General features: G+C 51.0%; 3 protein-coding genes across 11 annotated transcripts; 2 read left to right on the forward strand and 1 right to left on the reverse strand.

The window, feature by feature from the left end:
- The first annotated feature begins 241 nt into the window (after positions 1-241).
- Positions 242-5,475, forward strand: LOC130539562 (1-phosphatidylinositol 4,5-bisphosphate phosphodiesterase delta-1-like). Of its 2 annotated transcripts, none has more exons than XM_057058009.1 (14): positions 242-1,306; positions 1,546-1,704; positions 1,945-2,173; positions 2,269-2,398; positions 2,473-2,701; positions 2,769-2,970; positions 3,118-3,262; positions 3,350-3,502; positions 3,581-3,716; positions 3,789-3,950; positions 4,094-4,389; positions 4,474-4,606; positions 4,709-4,858; positions 5,000-5,475. In XM_057058009.1, the coding sequence occupies exons 1-14, from the start codon at positions 1,207-1,209 to the stop codon at positions 5,089-5,091; spliced, it is 2,316 nt and encodes a 771-aa protein (XP_056913989.1). In that variant the 5' UTR covers positions 242-1,206; the 3' UTR covers positions 5,092-5,475. The 2 variants fall into 2 exon arrangements, with proteins under 2 accessions (XP_056913989.1, XP_056913988.1); XM_057058008.1 differs by having other exon boundaries at positions 244-1,306; positions 3,581-3,724; positions 3,791-3,950.
- Positions 5,476-5,663: 188 nt separating this feature from the next.
- On the reverse strand, positions 5,664-14,112 carry LOC130539578 (CTD small phosphatase-like protein). 3 transcript variants are annotated; one of them, XM_057058040.1, is made up of 8 exons: positions 13,824-14,112; positions 10,843-11,000; positions 10,688-10,720; positions 9,966-10,067; positions 9,520-9,576; positions 9,143-9,235; positions 8,648-8,833; positions 5,664-8,571 (listed from the first exon to the last, which is right to left on the reverse strand). In XM_057058040.1, exons 1-8 carry the CDS (start codon positions 13,897-13,899, stop codon positions 8,446-8,448), a joined length of 831 nt encoding a protein of 276 aa, XP_056914020.1. In that variant the 5' UTR covers positions 13,900-14,112; the 3' UTR covers positions 5,664-8,445. The 3 variants fall into 3 exon arrangements, with proteins under 3 accessions (XP_056914020.1, XP_056914021.1, XP_056914022.1); XM_057058041.1 differs by lacking the exon at positions 10,688-10,720; XM_057058042.1 differs by lacking the exons at positions 5,664-8,571; positions 8,648-8,833 and having other exon boundaries at positions 8,861-9,235.
- hhatla (hedgehog acyltransferase like, a) lies at positions 13,988-20,318 on the forward strand. 6 transcript variants are annotated; one of them, XM_057058020.1, is made up of 15 exons: positions 13,988-14,175; positions 14,915-14,974; positions 15,055-15,343; positions 15,929-16,041; positions 16,824-16,891; positions 16,965-17,078; positions 17,419-17,439; positions 17,642-17,836; positions 17,910-18,119; positions 18,194-18,365; positions 18,444-18,588; positions 18,663-18,698; positions 18,773-18,974; positions 19,068-19,209; positions 19,416-20,318. In XM_057058020.1, the coding sequence occupies exons 4-15, from the start codon at positions 15,936-15,938 to the stop codon at positions 19,547-19,549; spliced, it is 1,545 nt and encodes a 514-aa protein (XP_056914000.1). In that variant the 5' UTR covers positions 13,988-14,175; positions 14,915-14,974; positions 15,055-15,343; positions 15,929-15,935; the 3' UTR covers positions 19,550-20,318. The 6 variants fall into 6 exon arrangements, with proteins under 6 accessions (XP_056914000.1, XP_056914002.1, XP_056914004.1 ...); XM_057058022.1 differs by lacking the exon at positions 17,419-17,439; XM_057058024.1 differs by lacking the exon at positions 16,965-17,078.
- Positions 20,319-20,353: the final 35 nt, after the last annotated feature.

Below are 20,353 nucleotides of genomic sequence, written 5' to 3' on the forward strand. Positions count from 1 at the left end.
GACCTCCTCTGCTGTGACATCAGCACGGCAGGCTGGTCAAACCGGTGTGCGAGGCTGCAGGAGAGCTGATACCCGCTCACACTCCCACAGCCCGCGTTTCCTCGGTCAGTTGCGCACATGGACAGAAGGAGCGACTGCGAGCACTGAATAGAAGAAGAGTCCACAAACTCCGCGGGGATGGAAGCAAACAGCACCGATCGCAGAAGCGGTAGGACTCGTTTCTGTTCAATCACTGTCTGCTTTGCGCTCGGGTTGGATGCGTTTCTGTTCCGAAGTTGGTGGGTTTGCGTCAGGATAAACTGACCTGAACCAGCCGGCTTTGGCTCTTTAACCACTAAACATCCTAACTTTAAATAGGAGATCATTCTTTCTCGTCTTTTTCTGTCGGTTTTCATTCAGTTTCTTTCTGTCAGTGTCTGTCTCGTTTATACTGAGCCGAAAGGTGTGGCCCCGTGATCCAGTGTTTCACATGACAATATAGAAACAAGTGTTGTCAAAACCCAAATGACGCAAGACCTCTAACTGAAGCAAACTTTAAATGGCTGCATTTTCTTTTAACGGCATTCATTTGTTTGACCAGTTTCTGGTGTTTGGGATAAAGGGTTTTATACATATAGAAACTTTTAAGTGATTGAACTCTTAAAAAGAAAGTTGGTGTGACGATCACACGCGTCACCGCTAGATGGAGCCAACGAGGCCTCACTCGCAGGTAATTACGTTAGAATTTCGTGTGGATCCATTAAACTGATCAGTTGACAAAATCAAAATGATCCCCCCTATTATGGAAAGTAATTGCCTTTTTGTGTGCGTTTGCAACGTTTACTGGGTGTACACACACGCGCGCACATTAAATGCAAGGTTAATTCAAATCCTGTTACCAACAAACTTAATTTCCGACGAAGATGACTTAACTTTAACTGGAACTGAAATTTGCCTCGTTAACTCCCGGAGTAAATGCCTCGAATTGCAGTCGAGATAAGAAGACCCGGATATAGCCACGTTTTAAGTCAACCGCCTTGGAAGCAGAACTGCGTCTGCTCGTCAGCTGACTGGGAAAAAGGAATCGGCAGTCATAAAAAAAGTGAACTTTGAGATCTTATGGAACACGACACACCCTTCCACACACACACGCACACCCCACACACACGTTAGGCTGTTCCAACACAGAGAACACGTTCTGGAAACCTTTCTGCACCTCGGGCTACAATGACATGCCTGCAAAAACAAACGCAACTCACCGAATCCCAGGAATTACAGAGGAAGACGACTCGCCAGCAGACGATACAGACTAACGTGAAGATCCTAGGTAGGCTCTGTTGTGTGTGTAAGCAGCGCCTTCCAGGCTGAGACGAGGTTTGCAGTCAAACTACTCTTCATTTAAAGTTTGCAGGTGCCTTTTTATTAGTATTTTCTTGCTTGGATTTGGGTTCAGGGCTCTGAATATGCCCCTGCAGTTGGCCGATAGAAATGCATGCTAAGGTGGGGTCAGGTAAGTCAGGGCAAAGGTGTGAGGGAGCAGACGGGTAACAGTTCTGTTTTTAACAGGCATGGAGGGTGACCAGGACCTCCACTTCCTGCTCAAAGGGGGGGACCTCCTCAAGGTGCGCTCGCCAAATTGGAAGAAGACGCGTTACTTTAAACTCCAGGACGACTGCAAGACCATGTGGCACGAATCGAAGAAGCTGTTCAAGTCTAATCAGACCTGTGAGTCCTGGATCTGTTTGAGCGCCACCACAGCGCCTCAATATTGGCTTTCACTTCCTTGTTTATTTTATAGTACGTAGAGGAGGAGTTTGATGGGTTTATAGCACTAGCAAACCCTCAGCAGTGCTGGGTAAACATTGCTAACCCGATATCCTTTTAAATAAATGAATGCAGAATGAATCGTTCAGCAGCTGCAAACAAATATAAAATATACATACTGTACATGTTTTTTGTTTTCAGTTTCACTCGAGAACATCTCGGCGGTCCGAGTCGGCCGTCAGACCGACGGCTTCAGGAAGTCAACGGAGGAGCAGGTGGAGGACCGTTGCTTCTCCATCACGTTCAAGGGCCGCCGCAAGAACCTGGACCTGATTGCCAGCTCGGATGAGGAGGCCAGGCAGTGGGTCAACAGCTTGCAGAAGCTGGTCTCCAACTTAAACAACCTGAGCCGACAGCAGAAGTCCGAGCAGTATCCTTCTTAGTCCCTTTGATCCAGCGTGGGTCGAGAACGTGTCCGTGCTGTGGCGCTCCTTGTGAATTTTCCTTACACGGAGAACTTTTCAGCTGGATCCTGAGCTGCCTGAGGAAGGCCGACAAGAACAAAGATGACAAGCTGAGCCAGTCCGAGATGAAGAACTTCATGCGTCTCATCAACTGGGAATTGGACGACACGTACGCCGAGATGCTGTTTCAGGTGATCTTTTTGTTCTTGAGTGTGTGCTTGGAACAAAGTCTTCGTGTGCAACTCATTGACTGACCTCCCCATAGAAATGTGACAAATCCAAATCTGGGTACCTGGCCGGCGAGGAGATCGGGCAGTTCTACGACGAGCTGACCAAACGGGAGGAGATTGATGTGATTTATGGGGCGTATGCGAAAACTACAGGCTTCATGAGCCCTGAAGACCTGGTGGAGTTCCTGATGAAAGAGCAGAGAGAGAAGGCCACGCTGGCCGATGCCTCCAATATCATCAAGAATTATGAGCCCGATGAAAAGGGTAAGCGCCCCATTGGTGGATTTTCCACCTGATGGAATCCTGACCCGCGCTGTCTGTGTCCCTACAGTCAAGGAGAAGAAGCTGCTGTCCAAAGATGGCTTCCTCATGTACCTGCACCACCCAGAAACGATGATCCTCAACTCAGAGCACAAAGAGGTGTATCAGGACATGAGCCAGCCGCTCAGCCACTACTTCATCTCCTCCTCACACAACACCTATCTGATGAAGGATCAGCTCAAAGGGCCCAGCAGCACCGAGGCTTATGTCAGGTAAAAGCTTTCCTCCTCGGCCCGCGACCAAGAGCTATCTGCATACCGATCTCCTGCTGAAGCCTGCGGGCTATTGAGCTCGAGAAGCTTGGCAGCAGGAGCATAGATGTAACATCTGGGCCTCCTTCTCCGTCCGTGTTGTCTCAGGGCTCTGCTGAAGGGCTGCCGCTGTGTGGAGCTGGACTGCTGGGATGGATCGGACAACGAGCCGGTGATCTACCACGGCTACACCCTCACCTCACAGATTCTCTTCAAGGACGTCATCGAAGCCATCAAGGAATACGCCTTCAAGGTGAGGCCCACCGCCCGGTAACGTCCGCCGCGGCGTCCATCAGCACCCCCACCCCCCCGTGAGCTCTTTCCTCTCTTTCACCGTCAGGCTTCTGATTACCCGGTCATCCTCTCCCTGGAGAACCACTGCAGCGTGGAGCAGCAGCAAGTCATGGCGCACCACATGAGCTCCATACTGGGCAGCGCCCTCCTCACTTCCCCACTCGGGGACGTCATGCCTGCCAATTTTCCATCTCCAGAGGTTTGTGTTCTTTATCTTTTATGACATTTACTGGTGAAGATGTGGGTCCCTCACAGGCCACGTGTGTGTTTCCTTCAGGAGCTGAAGGGGAAGTTCCTCATCAAGGGGAAGAGGTTAAACAAACTCGAGGCCATCTTCTCCCAAGCAGCAGCGGCTGAAGACACAGATGTGACCGAGGAGGAAGAGTCTGGGGACGAAGACGAGGATGAGCAGAAGGGAAAGGTGAGGGATCAACTCGTCTGTCGCCTCCACCGACGGAGATTTACCTGATTTCCCGTTGCCGTGCAGGAGAAAAAGAAGCTGAAACTGGCCAAAGAGCTGTCAGACATGGTGATCTACTGCAAGAGCGTCCACTTTCACGGATTTGAAGACGCCAGGAAAAACCTGAGCTTCTACGAGATGTCGTCCTTTAAAGAGGGAAAGGCCGTAAAGCTCGCTGAGGAGTCAGGTGAGGGACAAATAAAAGGTTCTTCAGCTTAAAATTCCTAATCAAATTGCCTTTACTTCCTGAATAATCACCATATAGCCCCTAGTGGTCCTCTCTCAATGGGCTCATCACTCATTTTTTGGGGGGGTTTGTGTCTTCCGCAGCGAACGACTACATTCGCCACAACGCTGAGAAGCTGAGCCGCATCTACCCTGCAGGCGTCCGCACCGACTCCTCCAACTACAACCCCGTTCCCCTGTGGAACGCCGGCTGCCAAATGGTGGCGCTGAACTTCCAGACATCCTGTCCCGACATGGATCTAAACCAGGGCAGGTTCCAGGTCAACGGGAAGAGCGGCTACATCCTGAAACCTTCTTTCATGAGAGACGCCGGCACAGAGTTCGACCCCATCACCCTGACCCGAGGAGACTGGCTCCAGCACCAGACGCTCCACATCATGGTTGAGTATCGCAGCAGAACCGTTAGCTTCATCGTTCGGACGTGCAGGTGCTGTATTCCCAATGCGTCACCCTCCCGTTGTCAGATCATATCGGCCCAGCAGCTGCCCAAGGTGAACAATAAGAAATCCTCCATCGTGGACCCGCTGGTTAAAGTGCAGGTGTTCGGAGTACCGGCTGACTGCGGCGAGAAGGAGACCCATCATGTTCCCAACAACGGTACCTTCCCTGGTTCTCTACACTTAGATTTAAAAGCTGTGTCTTTCGGGTTGCAGTTGTGCCAGTTTTGCCACATCCAGTCAACTTTTCTCCCTTTTTGAGGTTTCAAACCGTCATGGAACGAAACCTTCCAGTTCGACGTGTACGTGCCAGAGCTGGCGCTGGTGCGCTTCGTCATCGAAGACCACGACTCCACATCCGACAACGAGTTTGTCTGCCAGTACACCCTCCCGTTCAACAGCCTGAAGATGGGTGAGTCCGTCGGCACAACCGCGGCTCTGTCTTCTCACTTGATAAAGGCCCTCTGGTGGAACACAGGGGGCCCAGTTCTAACGCCGCACAAAGGCTTCTTGGTTCTCACCCATTTCTCCGATGTTTTGCGCTCCCACGCAGGATACAGACACGTGCCTCTGTGCGACAAAAACGGGAACCTCCTGCCCTCGGCTGGCCTCTTCGTGCACGCCATGGTCCTGGACGCCAAGTGAGACGCCATGGCGTCGGCTATTTAACCCGCTTTTAATCAGACGTTTTAGTCAGTAGTTGCTCTAGTAGACTTTAGTTTATGATTAACTTATTGCTATGACAGCGGCAGTCTGGGGAACCGCCGTTCTTCTCAAGTGACGGTTGTGTAAACGCCAACCAAGACGCCATTACACAGATTTTATTGTTTTACTGCTTAGCATCAACATCAGTCAGTCAGTGTGTTGTCTATTTAAATATTTTTACTCAAGTGGCCAATTTTGAATTCGGCAGAAACTCCTGCCGACGTAAAATAACAAGCTTTGTCCTCATCAGGTACGATTCTTTCTTTTTTTTGTCGTATTTTGTCATTCAAGGTGAAGATAAAGCTTTGAACACACTCGTCTGAATCCTGCCTCTTGTCCTCATTCCCAGTGGTGCCAGTAGATATTAAATGAGATGTGCTGAAAATGTGATTGATTTAGCTGAAAAAACGAATACAAATACCAAACAAAAATCACATTTTCAAGCTGCAAAACTCAAATTTGATCCTGAGCATTTAACCTGCAAATTAAAACAAAAGACAAGCAGATATATCTCCATTAAAAATGTGCTTTATTGTGACTTGTCTGGGGGGAAAAAAAGAAAAGAAACGAAGTTCACTGTAAAAGACGCCAACAGAAAGCAGTAACATTCTCTCATGACTGAGTAAATGGATCACGTCAGGTACAGAGACCACGGACACCTCAGTCACAGTGATGATCTTTGGCCTTTGTTTTTGTACCACATCACACACTTGAGTTAAAAGAACAGAACAGAGGGGTGAAAACCAGGATAATAATGTGCTGCCGATACTCAGAATATGCCAAAAGGTGAAATAACGTGATTAACTAATGAACCGGTGAGGAACTTGGGTGTTTAATCAAATGAAAAACCAACGTGTGACGGGTGATGTGATACAGAGAAACACGGTAAGGAAGCACAAACGCATGAATCCCCTGATGGCAAAAGACAAGACCTGACAGATCTTTACCAAAAACACCAGAGAGGAACATTACTGATCTGGACAGAAGAGAGTAGAGGGAGGAAGGGGGGGGGGGGGGGGGGGGGGGGGGGCTGGAAAATAACGCAACTTTTCACACTGAATACTGGCAAAAGGTAGGTAGAAAAATATCACAATGATAAAAACGTTATCTGAGGAACAAGGTCCACTTGGAGAAGTCACCCAAATGCTTCTAGTTCAAGAAAAAAAGAAAAAAAAAAGGACATTGCACTGAAATCACCAACACGGATGCTTATCCAAGATCATATTTACATACGCCTGGAAAAGGAAAGCTGGAAATTACGAAGTAGTGTTGGTTGGAGACAACGTCGCGACAAAATGAGTAACGAAGCTTCGTTCTCCATTTTATGGTCGCGGGGTAATGCCCCTCCCTCCGTAGGATGGACATCAATGACCGAGCCGTCCTCGCACTCCGTGATGCTAACGACTGTAGGTGGAGACTCGGAATTCCCGAAGCGGCGTCGCTTCCTGCCTCCACAGGTAGTAAGGCATTAATGCCACCGTGAGGTTCCTCAGTCCTCCTGAAGTAACCCAGTAGTGATCCATTTAGGACTGGCCCCAAAGCGTCGCGATTGGACGAGACTCAGCCCCCAATCGGATGGATCGGAAGGCATCTTTTCTCCATGCTCTTCCACAACAAAAGCTGGTAACTATGGCAACTACAGGGTGGATTTTCTGCTGAAGCAGACCAAGCAACATTCAAGTTGTTTCAGTATTATCTAGGAAAAAAAACAAACCCATTCTAATTATTTTCTTCTGAAATTTAAAAAAAAAAAAAAGAGAGAACTAAATGACTTTTTAAGGTCCAGTTTTAAGGTTCTCCCATAATCAGACCAGCCTTTACTGTTCAATCCTCTACTGGAAAGAAGTGTCAAGTGCTCCGGACGACCCGAAAACCTCCCAGGAAAACCAGAAGAATGTTATTGCCGTGGTAGCTAATGTTGCAGCATTCGATTTGTGTGGCTCCTCTCAAAATGTAGGCACTGAGGTGAAGAGCAGTTAAAAAGAGTCTGGGGAGGGCAAACGCCGCCCAGCCTCACCCTCTCTCCATGACTCCGGAGAGAAATGCTTTTTTTTTTTTTTCAGTCCAGACCCGCCAAGACACTAAACAACGTTCCCTAAAGACACTACCGCCAAGAAAAGAAAAGAAAAACATGGCACAGAACACGTGACTGAAACAACAAAAGGGAAGCCTCTGCATCTGCGTGCACTTCTGGAGAAAGACGACCCCCAAAAGGGCGAGGCAGCACCACCTACGCGTGCCAACGAAAGGATAACAAGTGGCCGCACGACATGACCCACATAATAAAGACCCCATAAATGACAAACATACAATAAACACCTATAACTCTATACGCTCTATGAATGATTTGTTAAAGTTGAACCCTTGTCAAAGATATGAAGCCTGAAACCAAAACAACCTTATTTGGCAAACAAGTTGGATAAATCGGGGATAACGCGAGACAGGAAAGAAAAATAAATGGCACAAAAGTAATTAAGCTGGCAGATCAAACTTCTGGGGCACGCGGTTCCCAACCGCAAACGTACGCCAATGAGCTATTCTACGTATAATAAAAGCCGAAAGAATCTAAATCACGTCTATATGATGGCACGAGCAATCTGGGAAAAGGAAGAATACTATAGAGACGCCGACCCAGCGTGTGAAAACAAAAGTAAAAGTTCTACCAGGATACTTGTTTGTCCACTTTAAAGCATATCGTGTGTGAAAAGACGTGAGTACTCTGGAAATATGCCATGTACAAAATATCTTCCCATATAAACAACATTCACACAAGGCACTTCATTCAGTTAGAAAAGAGTCACAGTCCTTTCTACGACCAGAAACTGCCTGCATAGCAACGATACGAGGACAAGATCTGTTCAGGCTTTTGTGTGGTGCCACAAAAGAAGATTTCTCTCTCTCTTCCTTTCTTTTCTTTTTTTTTGGTTTAAAACGAGCGCTTGACCGATTAAAACTGTTTTGAAAATAAAGACCAGAGTTCGGTCCTCTTCGCTTTTTGTCCCCATCAATTTAAGATGCTCTGTACGCTGTTGTTGTTGTTGTCACACAGTGTTCCTGGAATATTTAGTGTTTGTTTTGCTTCCTAATGGCACTGAGGAGTCTCCAGGAGATGAGAGCTGAGAAGAGCTTACGTGAAGGGTTCCACAGTGAGACTCCGAGGCCTCCCCTTGGGGCAGAGACAAGAGGGGCACGCGTGGGAGGATCTGCCTGAGTCTGAGAGATGTGACCGTAGAAGAGGGCAGAGGTCGACAGGGCGGAGAGAGGAGGTCGCTGGCGGCGCCGCGGTCCGTGCCGCTACCTGCTTCTCAGATTCTGCAGGACTCCGTAAACCTCTTCTTCTTTGCTGAGTCCCTCAAAGAAAGGCAGCAGGTCCAGCAGCTCTGTGTCATTCATATCGTCGAACCAGGATTGGACTGGCACCTGAGGAGAGGGGGGGGAAAACGGCGGTGATTTCTTGGTTCTGGAGCCCAAACTCGGCAACACTTGAGGGACTCACAGCATTTTCCGGGTGGAAAATGTAAGAGGCAGGTGAATTGTCGACAATGATGACGTTGCTGAGCTTCCGCCCCAGGCGGCTGAGGTCTTTGACGTAGTTCCCTCTGTGGAAAACGCAGGATTCTCTGAAGAGCCGCGCTCGAAACACCCCCCACTGGTCCAGCAGGTCGGCCACGGGGTCGGCGTACTGGGCGAGCCAAAGACGCAGGCGTCACCAGCGATACAGATAAATGCATGGGATGGGGGGGGGGGGTACCCAAAGAGCTGCACTACAAAACCAAAGGAGGTCATCTTTCCATTCTAATCTAGAATGAGCATCACTGACACCTACTGTGGCCTCGTCAAACTTACCCGTTCATTACCGGCTAGAGATGGAGAGCGAAGGCGAGAGGAAGTGCGAGAATTCAGAAGGTGAGAGCGCGAACGCGGAGCACGACCAGGAAACACAAAATGCCGTTCGGCCTGCCACAAAAATCCACAACAGGAAGAGAAATACCTTGGCGAGGCTGGCGGTGAAAAGCACGCACTCGAAGAGCTCCCCCATCTTCTGAAGAAACTCGTCGACGTGAGGTCTTTTCAGCACGTATACCTGGAAAACACAAGTCTCAGGCCGGGCTGGAGGAGAACAGAGCTGGTGCACCACGAAAGGGAAGCTGGAATATAAAAAAACAAATCCTTCCAAGGATGGACAAGCTCCTCTTTGACTCGCGGCTGCCGTCCAGTGCAAGTAATCACGAACAGGCCAACCGGCATACACACAGCCTATCCTGGATTACTTGAACTGGATGACAGCCCCGTCTTCTCAGGACCTCCAGAGACTCCTGGACCTGAAAAGACTGCGGTCATGTATTGCAGATGGTGCGTCAACTGTACCTGATGAACAATGCCATCGATCTCCACTGGAACTATAAAATCAGCATTACTGATGGGCTGCAACGACAAACACAAGCCACTGGGTCAGTCTGGTGCAGTACCGCGACAGCCCAGCAGAGGTCCTGCCAGGAACATAAAACCCGCTTCCAAGTGTGTCAGGAAGGTGATAATAATCAGTCTGCGTTTGCTTTTACAAATCCCTCCTTTTGTTATCAGACAAAACTTCATTAAAACTGCATTATGAAAGCAACCGCTTACCAAACTCAGCCTGCTAGTGCATGTGAGCACCCGCTGGATTGCAATATTTTGACCGCTTTGTTTACGTGCTTGGCTCCTCGTTGCCCAACTGCAGGTTAATGAACCTCAGAGTTCTGCCACGAAGCCATTTAGACACACAACATCTGCGAGTTCAGATGAATAAACCGCCGTTTGTCTTCTCCTTTTACCTTGAACGAGCTGTGGACGAGCGTTTCATCCAAGTCGATCACAACACACTTCTTCCCGTAGTCAGATATGATCATCTCTGGCAGGAGGTATTTGGCTGGCGGCTGAAGTGGGGGGCAGATGAGGTCAGAAAGGTCAGATATACGGAGAGGAGGGCGCCACAGTGCGACCGCGATAAGCGACTTTACATATACTGCTGTGTGAGGCTGAGCGGCACCGTGTTAGGGAAGGTTTCTCCGTGGTTAATGTGTGTGCGAGGTCCTAAACGGTGCATTTAGAAGCCCTCAGAGAAGCACCCAAAACACTGTTCTGAGCAAACACCGTCCTAAAGTTTGAGTCATTATAAAAAAAGTCATGCAAAGGTTAGATCTGCTGCAGCGGAGCCGTGTTAGCGTCACCCCAATCAGGCTGGAAATACCTGATCATATACGAACACACCTGACTGGGGTGAGACACGCGTTTGCTTCTCATTACACAAAACGCAGCTTTCAGCCCAACTTTCTGTCGCTTCCACGGTGTTTCTGAAAGAACACAAACCACCAGGAGGCCCTCGTGCAGTCCAGGCCCACTTTAATCTCCACTGGTGCTGATATACCTTATCAGCTGAAATCAACGGCGTGCAGCAGAAGCAGCGCAGCCCACGCGGAGAGGATGTGCCAGCATCAGCCCACTCAGCCTGCATGCAAAAGGCTCAAAACAACAAAAGGAACCAGGCGATACATACACTAGGGACAGGAATGACCTCGACCTGGTCACACTACAACAGGAGACACACACACACACACACACAAAAAGAGGGTGAGGAGGACAAAATCCAGAGAGAAGGAGCTTCAGGTGAGGAGGAGCGCGAGAGCCACGGCGGGCGGGGCGGCGGCACACCTTCGGAGGCGACCCGTTCTCCTCCACGGGCGGGGGGAGGGCGTTGGCGTTGGCGTTGGCAGCCGGAGGTTCCACATTGTAGTTGCGGAAGCAGCAGAAGAAGGTGCTGAAGATGCCTCGGTTCCTCTGCTTCTTCAAGCTGCTGTTGGACTGGGACACTGTCAGAATAGGATGGGGGGGGAGAGGGAGAGGAAAGGGGGGGGGGGAGAGCAGCGGGTGAACAAGCGGCAGGTATGCAAATATGCTGCGATTATTAAAAAACCCAAAAAGGAAGTGGGAAACATTTACATTCAGCTGTTTACATGCGGAACAGTGGGAGAAGAACTTGTCTGTGGGTGTCCTGCATATAGGAGGAGACCTTTGGGGGGGTGATTGAAGGCCACCAGGGGGGGCTGGGTGGACCTGGCCTTGCAGAACTACTGTTCAGTGTTCTGCCCTGATCGCCATTCTCATTCCAGGACCGTGGAGCCGGGCCTAAAATCAGACTGGCCAGGGGGGGGGGGGGCTTTATTAATAGCAACATGATGGGTGTTGCACCCTCTTCCCGCCTCTTTTACACCCTGCTGGTGAAGCCTGACACCTGATTGGCCCCAAAGGTGGTTTCCCCTCCCTCAGCTGGCAGGTGAGTGACTGAAACAGCCTGGACGTGCACGGGACCGGGGGGGATGGGGGGGGGGGGCTCGGAGCCTATACAAGGCTGCATTCCTGTCGTCCCATCAGACCCCTGCGCTCACAACAACAGCTCTGTCGCAACAGTGACGAACAGCCCGCTCACGTTTTATCGGCGACGCCGCGACCTCTGCAGGCCCACCGGGTCCGCCGGGACGCTCCAAGGTCAAAGGCTGTCGGAGGGAAGGCCGGGAAGGCGCGAGGGGAGTCATTCAAGAGTAAACAATGGCGAAAAATCCTCGCCGTGCACGAGGAAGCGCCCACGTTGACGGGTTTGCAGGCGATCCCTAAAAATGCGGGGCTATTTTTACGCCGCTCTTTTAGCTGTAAAAACAGGAGAGCGGGCGGCTGGTTGCGTCAGGACGAGGTCGGAAGGGTTCGGAACCATTCCCGACCGGAGCGAAGTCCAGCTCTAACCCGCCACTGCCAACCAGCGGCTTCACATTTGTTTGGCAATATCAGCAGAGCCCGTAATTACAGAGCCGGAGTTTGGGAATTCTGCAGGAAAAAGAAATAACCCAGTGCCGAAGATTCTCCTCCTCTCGGTTTAGTAAAGAAACGCCTGGACGCTCGGTTTGGGCTCCATTCTGCACCCTCGTGCACGTACGGGCGGACCAAAGCCAGCAGGCTCGGGACCTCGATGCATGTGATTCCCTTCACCTGCCTGTTTGCATGCGTGGGCGTGTTTCCTCCCACGCACGCAAACGCCCGGTGTCTTACATAAACGTGCACGAGGCTGCAGATCCAAACAGACGACATCCTGGTCTTCAGCAGCACGTCGCCCGGTCACCCCTGACCCCCCCCCCCCCCCCCAAATCAACGTCCTCCTCTGATTATAGTGGAAACTTGTTGGGTTTCTCTTTGACTCGGCCTGAAGGTCAACGCCCCAGAGTCTATATTTAAGCGAGGCATCGGGAGCCGAAGCGGCGTGAGAGGCAGGCGCGCGTCGTCAGGCGGCCAGAAGAGGCGCGGAGGAGGTGGGCTCGCCTCCAGACTGCCCGGAGCCTCCCGGTGGGAGGCGACCTGACAAATTCCTCCGGGACGGTCGTCAGGATCGCCGCCGAGGAAAATCGACGGCAAACTGTTGCGTAACCTGAGGAGCAGCTGATGAGAGGTTTACCTGGCGCGCGGAGGTGCGTGCGCGCTACGCTGGCACATCCATCCGGAGACGAACGTTGCTCTTCCTCCCGACATCCGGCTCACCGACAGGAGCCATTTCAAATCTGCTCTGAGGTAACAGATGTTGGCCAAAGCAACATATAGAGCAGGAATGCAGCTGCTTATGTAATCGACAGGCCGCCCCAACAACCGCCACAAAACGCTGCTTTTTCTGGCCCCTCCAGAAACAAAAGAGCAGAATAAAAACCCCAGTCGTGGAAAACACAGGCTGCAGCCCTGCGTCGAGGTCCAACTCGACCAATTCTACACCGTGAGAGTCATTTCCACACCTGCACACGTGCCCCCCCCCCCCGACACGTGTTCAGGTTACACCTTCGTCCACATACCTGCACTGACGCGCGGCGTCCGATTCAAACAGGAGCCGTAATCACCAGAGGAGACATCTGTGGACCTTCAGAGACAAACCCATTGTTGCCTCTGAAAAGACCCCAGCTCTCGTGTTACTAATGGCCCGGCATGTGAGGGTGGAGATGGGATACTGATACACGTCCCCTGGGCCTGGGTGACCCGGAACGTCTGCAAGCATCTCCAAGAGCATGAATGAATGGACACCAGCATCTATGGTCCGCTGGGACAGATCCCACCGCTCCTTTTTACATTTGGGCCACGTTAAAGACGGACTGGCTATAGATGTGCGCCTTTACTGCCTGAAAACACATTTGTGTGCACGCTGGTTTCAGCAGAACTTTTTTGGCTCTCGGACCAAAAGCAGCGTCCACTTTAAAGCCACCTGCGGTCATGATTGAGACCGAGTCGGCCCCCAGGTCATCCCCACCGGTAGCACAGACCTAACAGCAAGGAGAAACTCGATTAAAGCGCAGGCATTAAGATCGGGCATGTTTTCCCTCAACTTGATGCGCGTAAAATCGGACAAGATTTACGCACGACGAAGCCGAGTCCCGGAATCCACTTTCGAACCCTCTCATAACCACAAAGAGCGATCTGTCACACTTGTTGCTTGGACATAGTTTCTTAAATAAGGCTGGACTTATTCCCAGGCTTATATAGGATAGCTGCAACAAGAAAATCAGTGTATTTAACGACTATCGAAGCTAAAAGCTAACGTCAGTCCAAAAAAAAAAAAAAAGAAGTTAGCGGGCTAAAATTAACTGCCCTCGGCTGATTTTCCTTACCTTTTTCCTGGTTCAGGGATATTATTTCCTCCTCCTTCGGGTTGGAAACCTGTGTTATAATGGACGTGTGGTCCATTTAGGCGGGTGTTTATTCTTGTTCTTTGGCCCCTCTATGTTATTCCTCTTAGCGCGCTTGCTGCGTTTGCTAGCCACGGGCAACTAGCCGTTTTTAAGATGGGGAAAGACGGGCAGCCGTCCGGGAGATGTGCCGTGGCAGCGCGGCTTGCAAGCCAGCAGAGACGAAGGTGATCGGACGCCAACGAACGGTTGTCATCTACGGCTCTGACACCATCGCTGCGAACAAGCAGTTTGTGAGCAGCGCCGAGCGGGTGGCAAACAAAACTACCCGACCGTGAGTTGCTAACTAGCTCGAGTTAGCATAGGCTAGCGAATGATGCTAGCTGTGAATCTCCGATGTTCCAGAATGTAAGGCCCCGTCTGGCACAACGTTGAAAAACACTTGGAAACCCGTCGAATGTTAGTTTGCTGGTCCGGTAGTTCGTCTCAAACGCGAACCGTTCGGCGCTAAAGTCAACGCGTACTTTCAGGCTATAATTTCATTTCTGGCTGTCCGACATTCCCCGTGCAACATGGAGGCTTTATGTATTTTGAGTTGCATCTGAAGCGGGGGTACGAGGTGGGAGGGGGCGGTTTGTTTCTCTGATGGATTCTCCCGGGCAGGCAGCGAGAACTCAGACGCGCAAGGTTGCTCAACCCAATGCGGATGGCCGCTGCTGCTGCGCCCCCCACCCCCGGCGTCATTTTTCTCTGTAATTACGGTTGTAGATAACATTTTATTCCCAGCGTTCTCAGGGTAAAAAATAAACACTGGATATTTTGGAGTCAGAATGGGATGAATGCCCCCCCCGTGGCTGGCAAAAAAGCGGTTAATTTATGAGTTAAGGAAGCAGGAAAGCTGCACTTTGTTTTGCGCTCAACGGGGAGATTTTACAACGAGCCCTCAGCGCCCTCTGGCGGTCGATATGTGAAGTGCATCTATCGTATTTATAATCATCATCATAATAATGATGTAAAAAGACTGTTTTGTCCAGCCATGCCAAAGTCCTTAGTGTTTTGTGTTTTGTCCGCAGATGAATATTTCATTCGACTCCAATGGAAGTTTTGCCCGGACAGCCACCGGGGCTCTGCTGGTTCGTCCGCTGCGCCTCATTGATTGATGCTCTTTTCCGCCTTTTGAACATTTATCAGAGTCTTTCTGCCTTCCCTTAAGGTGCGAGCCGATGGCCTCGGTATGGACCACCCCTCACTGCGGTGCAGTAGTCAAAGATAAATATATCCCCCTCCACCGCCGCCACCCCCTTCACCTCCTCCTCCATTCGCGGAGTCCGCAACATCCTCACTGGTTCGGGGATCTTCGGCAGCGGCAACCCCCCCAGAAATCAGATGAATTAGAAAACCTACGGTCATAATCATCGCCTCCCCCCCTCCCTTTTTTTTTGTTGCTTTTAAATTCATTCTGGGCCAGAAAACCGCCATCTGAAGCAAGGAGCGGGTGCAAGGTTGGTAAAAACAAATCTTTTGCTCTGTTAAACAGTAGGAGACTCGGGGTGGGGGGTAGGGGGGGGGGCTTGCATTCTTCAGAGGCAGAGAAAACTTTAATTTATATGCAGGACACTTTGCTGGGGAGCTCCTGCTTAACCATGGTTACACTTTGGCACGGACAAGCTGCGCACGTTCTTTAATCCGCGCAGAAGCGCAGTTTTGCCACTCGGATGCACCTTTCTTGGTCAGTGCTAATTATTCTGTGCGGCTGCAGATCACATAGCACTGCAGCTGCCTTGCTCCACGGCGGATCAACTTCAGGAGCTATAATAGGAAGAAGAGGTAGGGTTGCGCAGCTGACGACGCTGATTCCAGGGATCCGCAGCTCTGCAGCGCTATTTCTGTCCCTGGCCTCTCGGTCCTTGGGGCTCGTTAGTGAAACATACCGAGATTTCTTCCTCCACGGATGGAGGATGCGTGAAATGGTGTTACATCGACTACCTGACACGTGTTTTGTCAAATAACATCATCAGCACCAGCTCTGAAGCAAATCCTTGAGAAGTATCTGGGCCCCATCACTGATTATTGCCTCTTCCTGTCAGGGTTACCATGGGGATCAAGGCTGCTCTCCCCAGATATGAGCTGTATCTCTACACGGCTGTGCTGGGCCTGGCGCTGATATGGGCCGGCAGTTGGATATTTGAAGCTTCCTCTGGTGAGTGCTGACAAGAAGTGTCCCGAAACACATGAAAACACGTCTTCATTCACATCTGTAGTGGTCCACTGTTGCGTAACCGGCGGAACCAGCACCTCCAAACCCTCTCAAGGGACAAAACAAGGGTACAATCAACGGCGTCCACAGAAAAAGCAGCAGGCTGGAAGAGTTGTGCTGCTCGGTCCTGTTATTATAAGAGCAAATTAAAGTTGCTCTAATTAGTTTTGCTGAAAATGTGTCAGCTTCAGGAAGCCCCGAGGCGCCTTTGGCTGTCAGAACGCGGCCTGAATGGTGCCACTGTCCTTCGGTGAGTGGTGCCGCCTGTCACGGAGTCCTGACCTCTTCTTAAAATGGACATTTTTGGTGCTCGGGGCAGCTGGAGCGCCTGGATCCGCTCCAGGAAGCGAGAGCGAGGCTTCCCCCCCACCTGACCCTCACAGATAGAGGGTCAGCCTGGAGTGTGACCGCCATATTTGCTATCACGTGACGAATACTCAGAGCTTTTTTACAGTTATTTCATTGTTTCTGGTTCGTTATTGAGGTTATGCAGTGAATAGGTGAATAGATTAGGTCTGCCTGGGCCTAGATGGGAGCCTTTCATGACAACATTATGTAATCAGAAGCTCTTACACCTTTAAATCACCAGAAATAACCCAACAATTGCACTAAAGCGGCTCAGTTCTCAACCTGTGGAGGACTACTTTCTGGAACAATAGGAAAAATAAAGTGAGGAGCTTTCGCTGTCTAAATGTCCCCATTGTGGCGTCTCCTTCTGTATTCAGAGAACGTGAACAGAAAAGCCTTCAGGGAGAGTGTGAAACCAGGATGGCATTACTTTGGCAGGAAGATGGTAAGCCCGTCCTTTCTCTCTCTCGGCCGACGCGTGATGGCGTGTGTCAATAACGCGTCCCGCCTCCCCGCAGGACGTGGCAGACTTCGAGTGGGTGATGTGGTTCACCACCTTCCGCAATCATATCCTTTTTGCCCTGGCCGGTCACGTTATCTTTGCAAAGATTCTCACCCTGGTGGCCCCAAAGGTGTGTGCGAAAGCCCGCGAAACCCGCGTTTGAACACAGATATAACGGCACCAGTGTGTGGTTGAGCTCGCTGTCCTGGAGTGTGAGTCCACCTGCACCAGTGGGACCAGTTCGGCTTTGGGTCGTACGGCTAATTTAGCTTGTGTTGCACTGAGCGGACATGATTTGTGGAGCTGTGCAGCTTTGCTCCAGGGTCTAACACATTATTGACTTGCATCAGCACAATGGAATTCTGTGTGTGTGTGTGTGTGTGTGTGTGGTGTGTGTGTGTGTGTGTGTGTGTGTGATGCACATTTAAAATAACTGTATTTTCTGTCTTGTTCCATGCTTGCAAATGAAGATGGGTGTAGATGGACGTGAGGTAACCGGAATAAACCCGCGAAATCTAACATTTGTCACGCGTGTTTGGTTTGATCTGTCTTTACGTGGACTTTGAGCACCTAATCCCTCCGTCCCTGGTGCACACGGTTGGTTTTATTTTGCACTAAGTGCTGTGGCGTTTACGGAAGCGTGTGCAAAGGTCGTATTGGCTCCGCCCTCCTGACTCCGGCCTCTACCCACAGCACAGATCCTTCATCTTTGGTCTGTATGGCGGTTTGGCCGTGCTGGTCACGATGGGCTGGACTTTCATGGCTCTGGTCCTGTCCCACTGCATCATTCTCTACAGCGTCGCCACGGTGAAGAGCAAGCTGATGTGCTTCGCGGCCGGACTTGCCACTCTGGCCTCCATCAAGATGGAGCCGTATAACTCCTGGCAGGTGAGGAGGCTGCCGAAGGTTGGGGGGGGGGAAAAAAGTTCAAAAAGTGTTTATTTCCCGCCTCCTCCTCCAGGAATCCATGGTGACGGGCTCCTTCGACCTCCAAGACATCCTGTTCTACGGCGGCTGCGGCTTCAGCATCATGCGCTGCATGAGCTTCGGCCTGGAGAACTGCGAGAAGAAGGACGGCAACTACAAGTTCTCCGACCTGCTGAAATACAACTTCTACCTCCCCTTCTTCTTCTTCGGTCCCGTCATGACCTTCGACAGGTACCACGCGCAGGTGAGGCGCTCAGCTCCGCGGCCGCTCTGCTTGCGTTGCCTCCACCTCCAGAGGACAACATGTCCATTTCACAGGCGAACAGGACGCAGCTGACCCGCAAAGACCGGGAGTTGTGGAACATCACCTCCAAGGCGCTGACACATCTCGGGGTTGTTCTGGTTGTGGACTTCTTCTTCCACTACCTGTACATCCTGACCATCCCCAGCGACATGAAGCTGGTCACCAAACTTTCGGACTGGTGTCTGGGTGGGTTGGAGTCGTGAGTCCTGTGTGTGAGGGCGCCCGTCGGGCTCCAGGTTTAACGTTCCGCGTGCACCTTTGCAGCCGGCCTGGCTTATTCCAACCTGGTGTACGATTGGGTGAAAGCAGCCGTGATGTTCGGGGTCATCAACACCGTGGCGACGCTGGACCACCTGGAACCTCCTCAGCCTCCCAAGTGTATCACCATGCTCTACGTCTTCTCCGAGACGTACGTGCGGCTCTGGTAAAATGGGCGGCGGCAAACGCCTGCGGAGCTCTGACTGGTTCGCTTTGTCGTTTCAGACACTTTGACCGAGGCATCAACGACTGGCTCTGCAAGTGAGTGTTGACATTCAGGGTTAAACGGCGGCGCCGCGCCAGGTTCTGACGCGTCTCCCCGGGAACCTCCGCAGGTACGTCTACGACTACATCGGCGGCGATCACGATAGGATCTTCAGGGAGCTCCTCGCAACGCTGTGCACCTTCGCCGTCACCACCCTGTGGCTGGGCCCGTGCGAGGTGGTCTACATCTGGTCGGTCCTGAACTGCTTCGGCCTCAACTTTGAGCTGTGGGTGGCCAAACTCTTCTCCCTGCCTCCGTTTTCCACCCTCGAGGTGAGCGACGCCGGCGGACGAGAGCCGTCCCGTGGCCGCGGTCCTGGGCTCACGCTTCTGTCTTGTTCTTGTTTCCCCCCCCCACGCCTCCAGCGCATGATGGGCGGGGCCATGTCGCGCAGGGTCAGGGGTGTCTTCAACGCCGCCAACTTCTGGGCCATCGTCCTCTACAACGTTCTGTCGCTCAACAGTTTGGAGTTTGCCAAGCTGGCGGGAGGACGGCTGGTTCTAAAAGGTAACCAAGGTGCCTCGTAAAAGGCCGAACTTGAACTCTGTCAGTTCTCTTCAAAGCGGGAACAACAACATCAAAGGAATCTTCTTTTGTTGCCTCTCACAAAAGAATCCGGATTATCCTCGCTTTCAGCATCAGCCCGACGCAGCTGCTTTCCTTTAAACTTCTGCCCCCCCCCCCCTCCCTCACTGCCCCTTCTCTCCTTTCAGGTTTCCCTCTGTCCACCCTCTCCGTGTTGTTCGTGACCTACTGCGGCGTCCAGCTGGTGAAGGAAAGAGAGAGACGGCAAGCCCTGCTGGACGAGCCCGAGCCAGTGGATGGCGGCAAGAAGAAAACAGAGTAATAAAACGACTTCCAGGGACGCCGCTGACGGCCTCCCTCCATCGCATCCCTCCATCGCATCCCTCCATCGCATCCCTCCATCAGCAGCCTTGCTGCTGCACTGACCCACAGCCTGCGCCGCTCTCAGGCAGCGTCTGTGCACGCCAGCGGCGAGGGAGCGATTTTTGAAATGTGAAATGATCCACAAGTGTACTTGCTGCAGATAATCACGTCTTTCGGCACAAATCTAACAATGGTGCATTTTTAAAAAAAACAAAAACATTTTAAACCTAAAGAGCAAAAGATTGATTGTTTTTCCGCACTTAACAGTCTTACGTGCACTTATCTACGTTCAAAGACGACAAAAACCTTAAAAGCTGGGTGCAATAAACAGTGCATAAAGCTCACAGATGATTTCTCTAATGACACAAAGCAGATTTATCGCACAGAGAACCTATTTATGCAGATTGAGAATGTATTGAGCCCAATATTGAATGTATAATGAGTTCAGAGCTCTGAGGAGAGCAGCTTTACTTACTACAGAAGAGATTGCTGTAGGTTGGATTTGTGCGTATCTTCCTTCCACACTCTTGCATGATCCCGACTCGGTTTGCTACGGGTCTGGCAGGGATATGGGGCTTATCAAAGCTGTCACAAAAAGCTGCTGCGCGTCCTCAGAGCAGCAGATAGCTGCTGAAATTGAAGGGAAGACTTCAATGCCTTTTCTAGCTGCATACTTTTTACTGAAACTCCAATTTTTCAACTCCAAATAAAGAGTCGTTTCAAGGAAACATTTGGCGTTTGTGTTGTTACAGCTTTTGGCAGG

Source organism: Takifugu flavidus, chromosome 15 (genome assembly GCF_003711565.1).
Source record: "Takifugu flavidus isolate HTHZ2018 chromosome 15, ASM371156v2, whole genome shotgun sequence".
NCBI classification, from domain to species: Eukaryota; Metazoa; Chordata; class Actinopteri; order Tetraodontiformes; family Tetraodontidae; genus Takifugu; species Takifugu flavidus.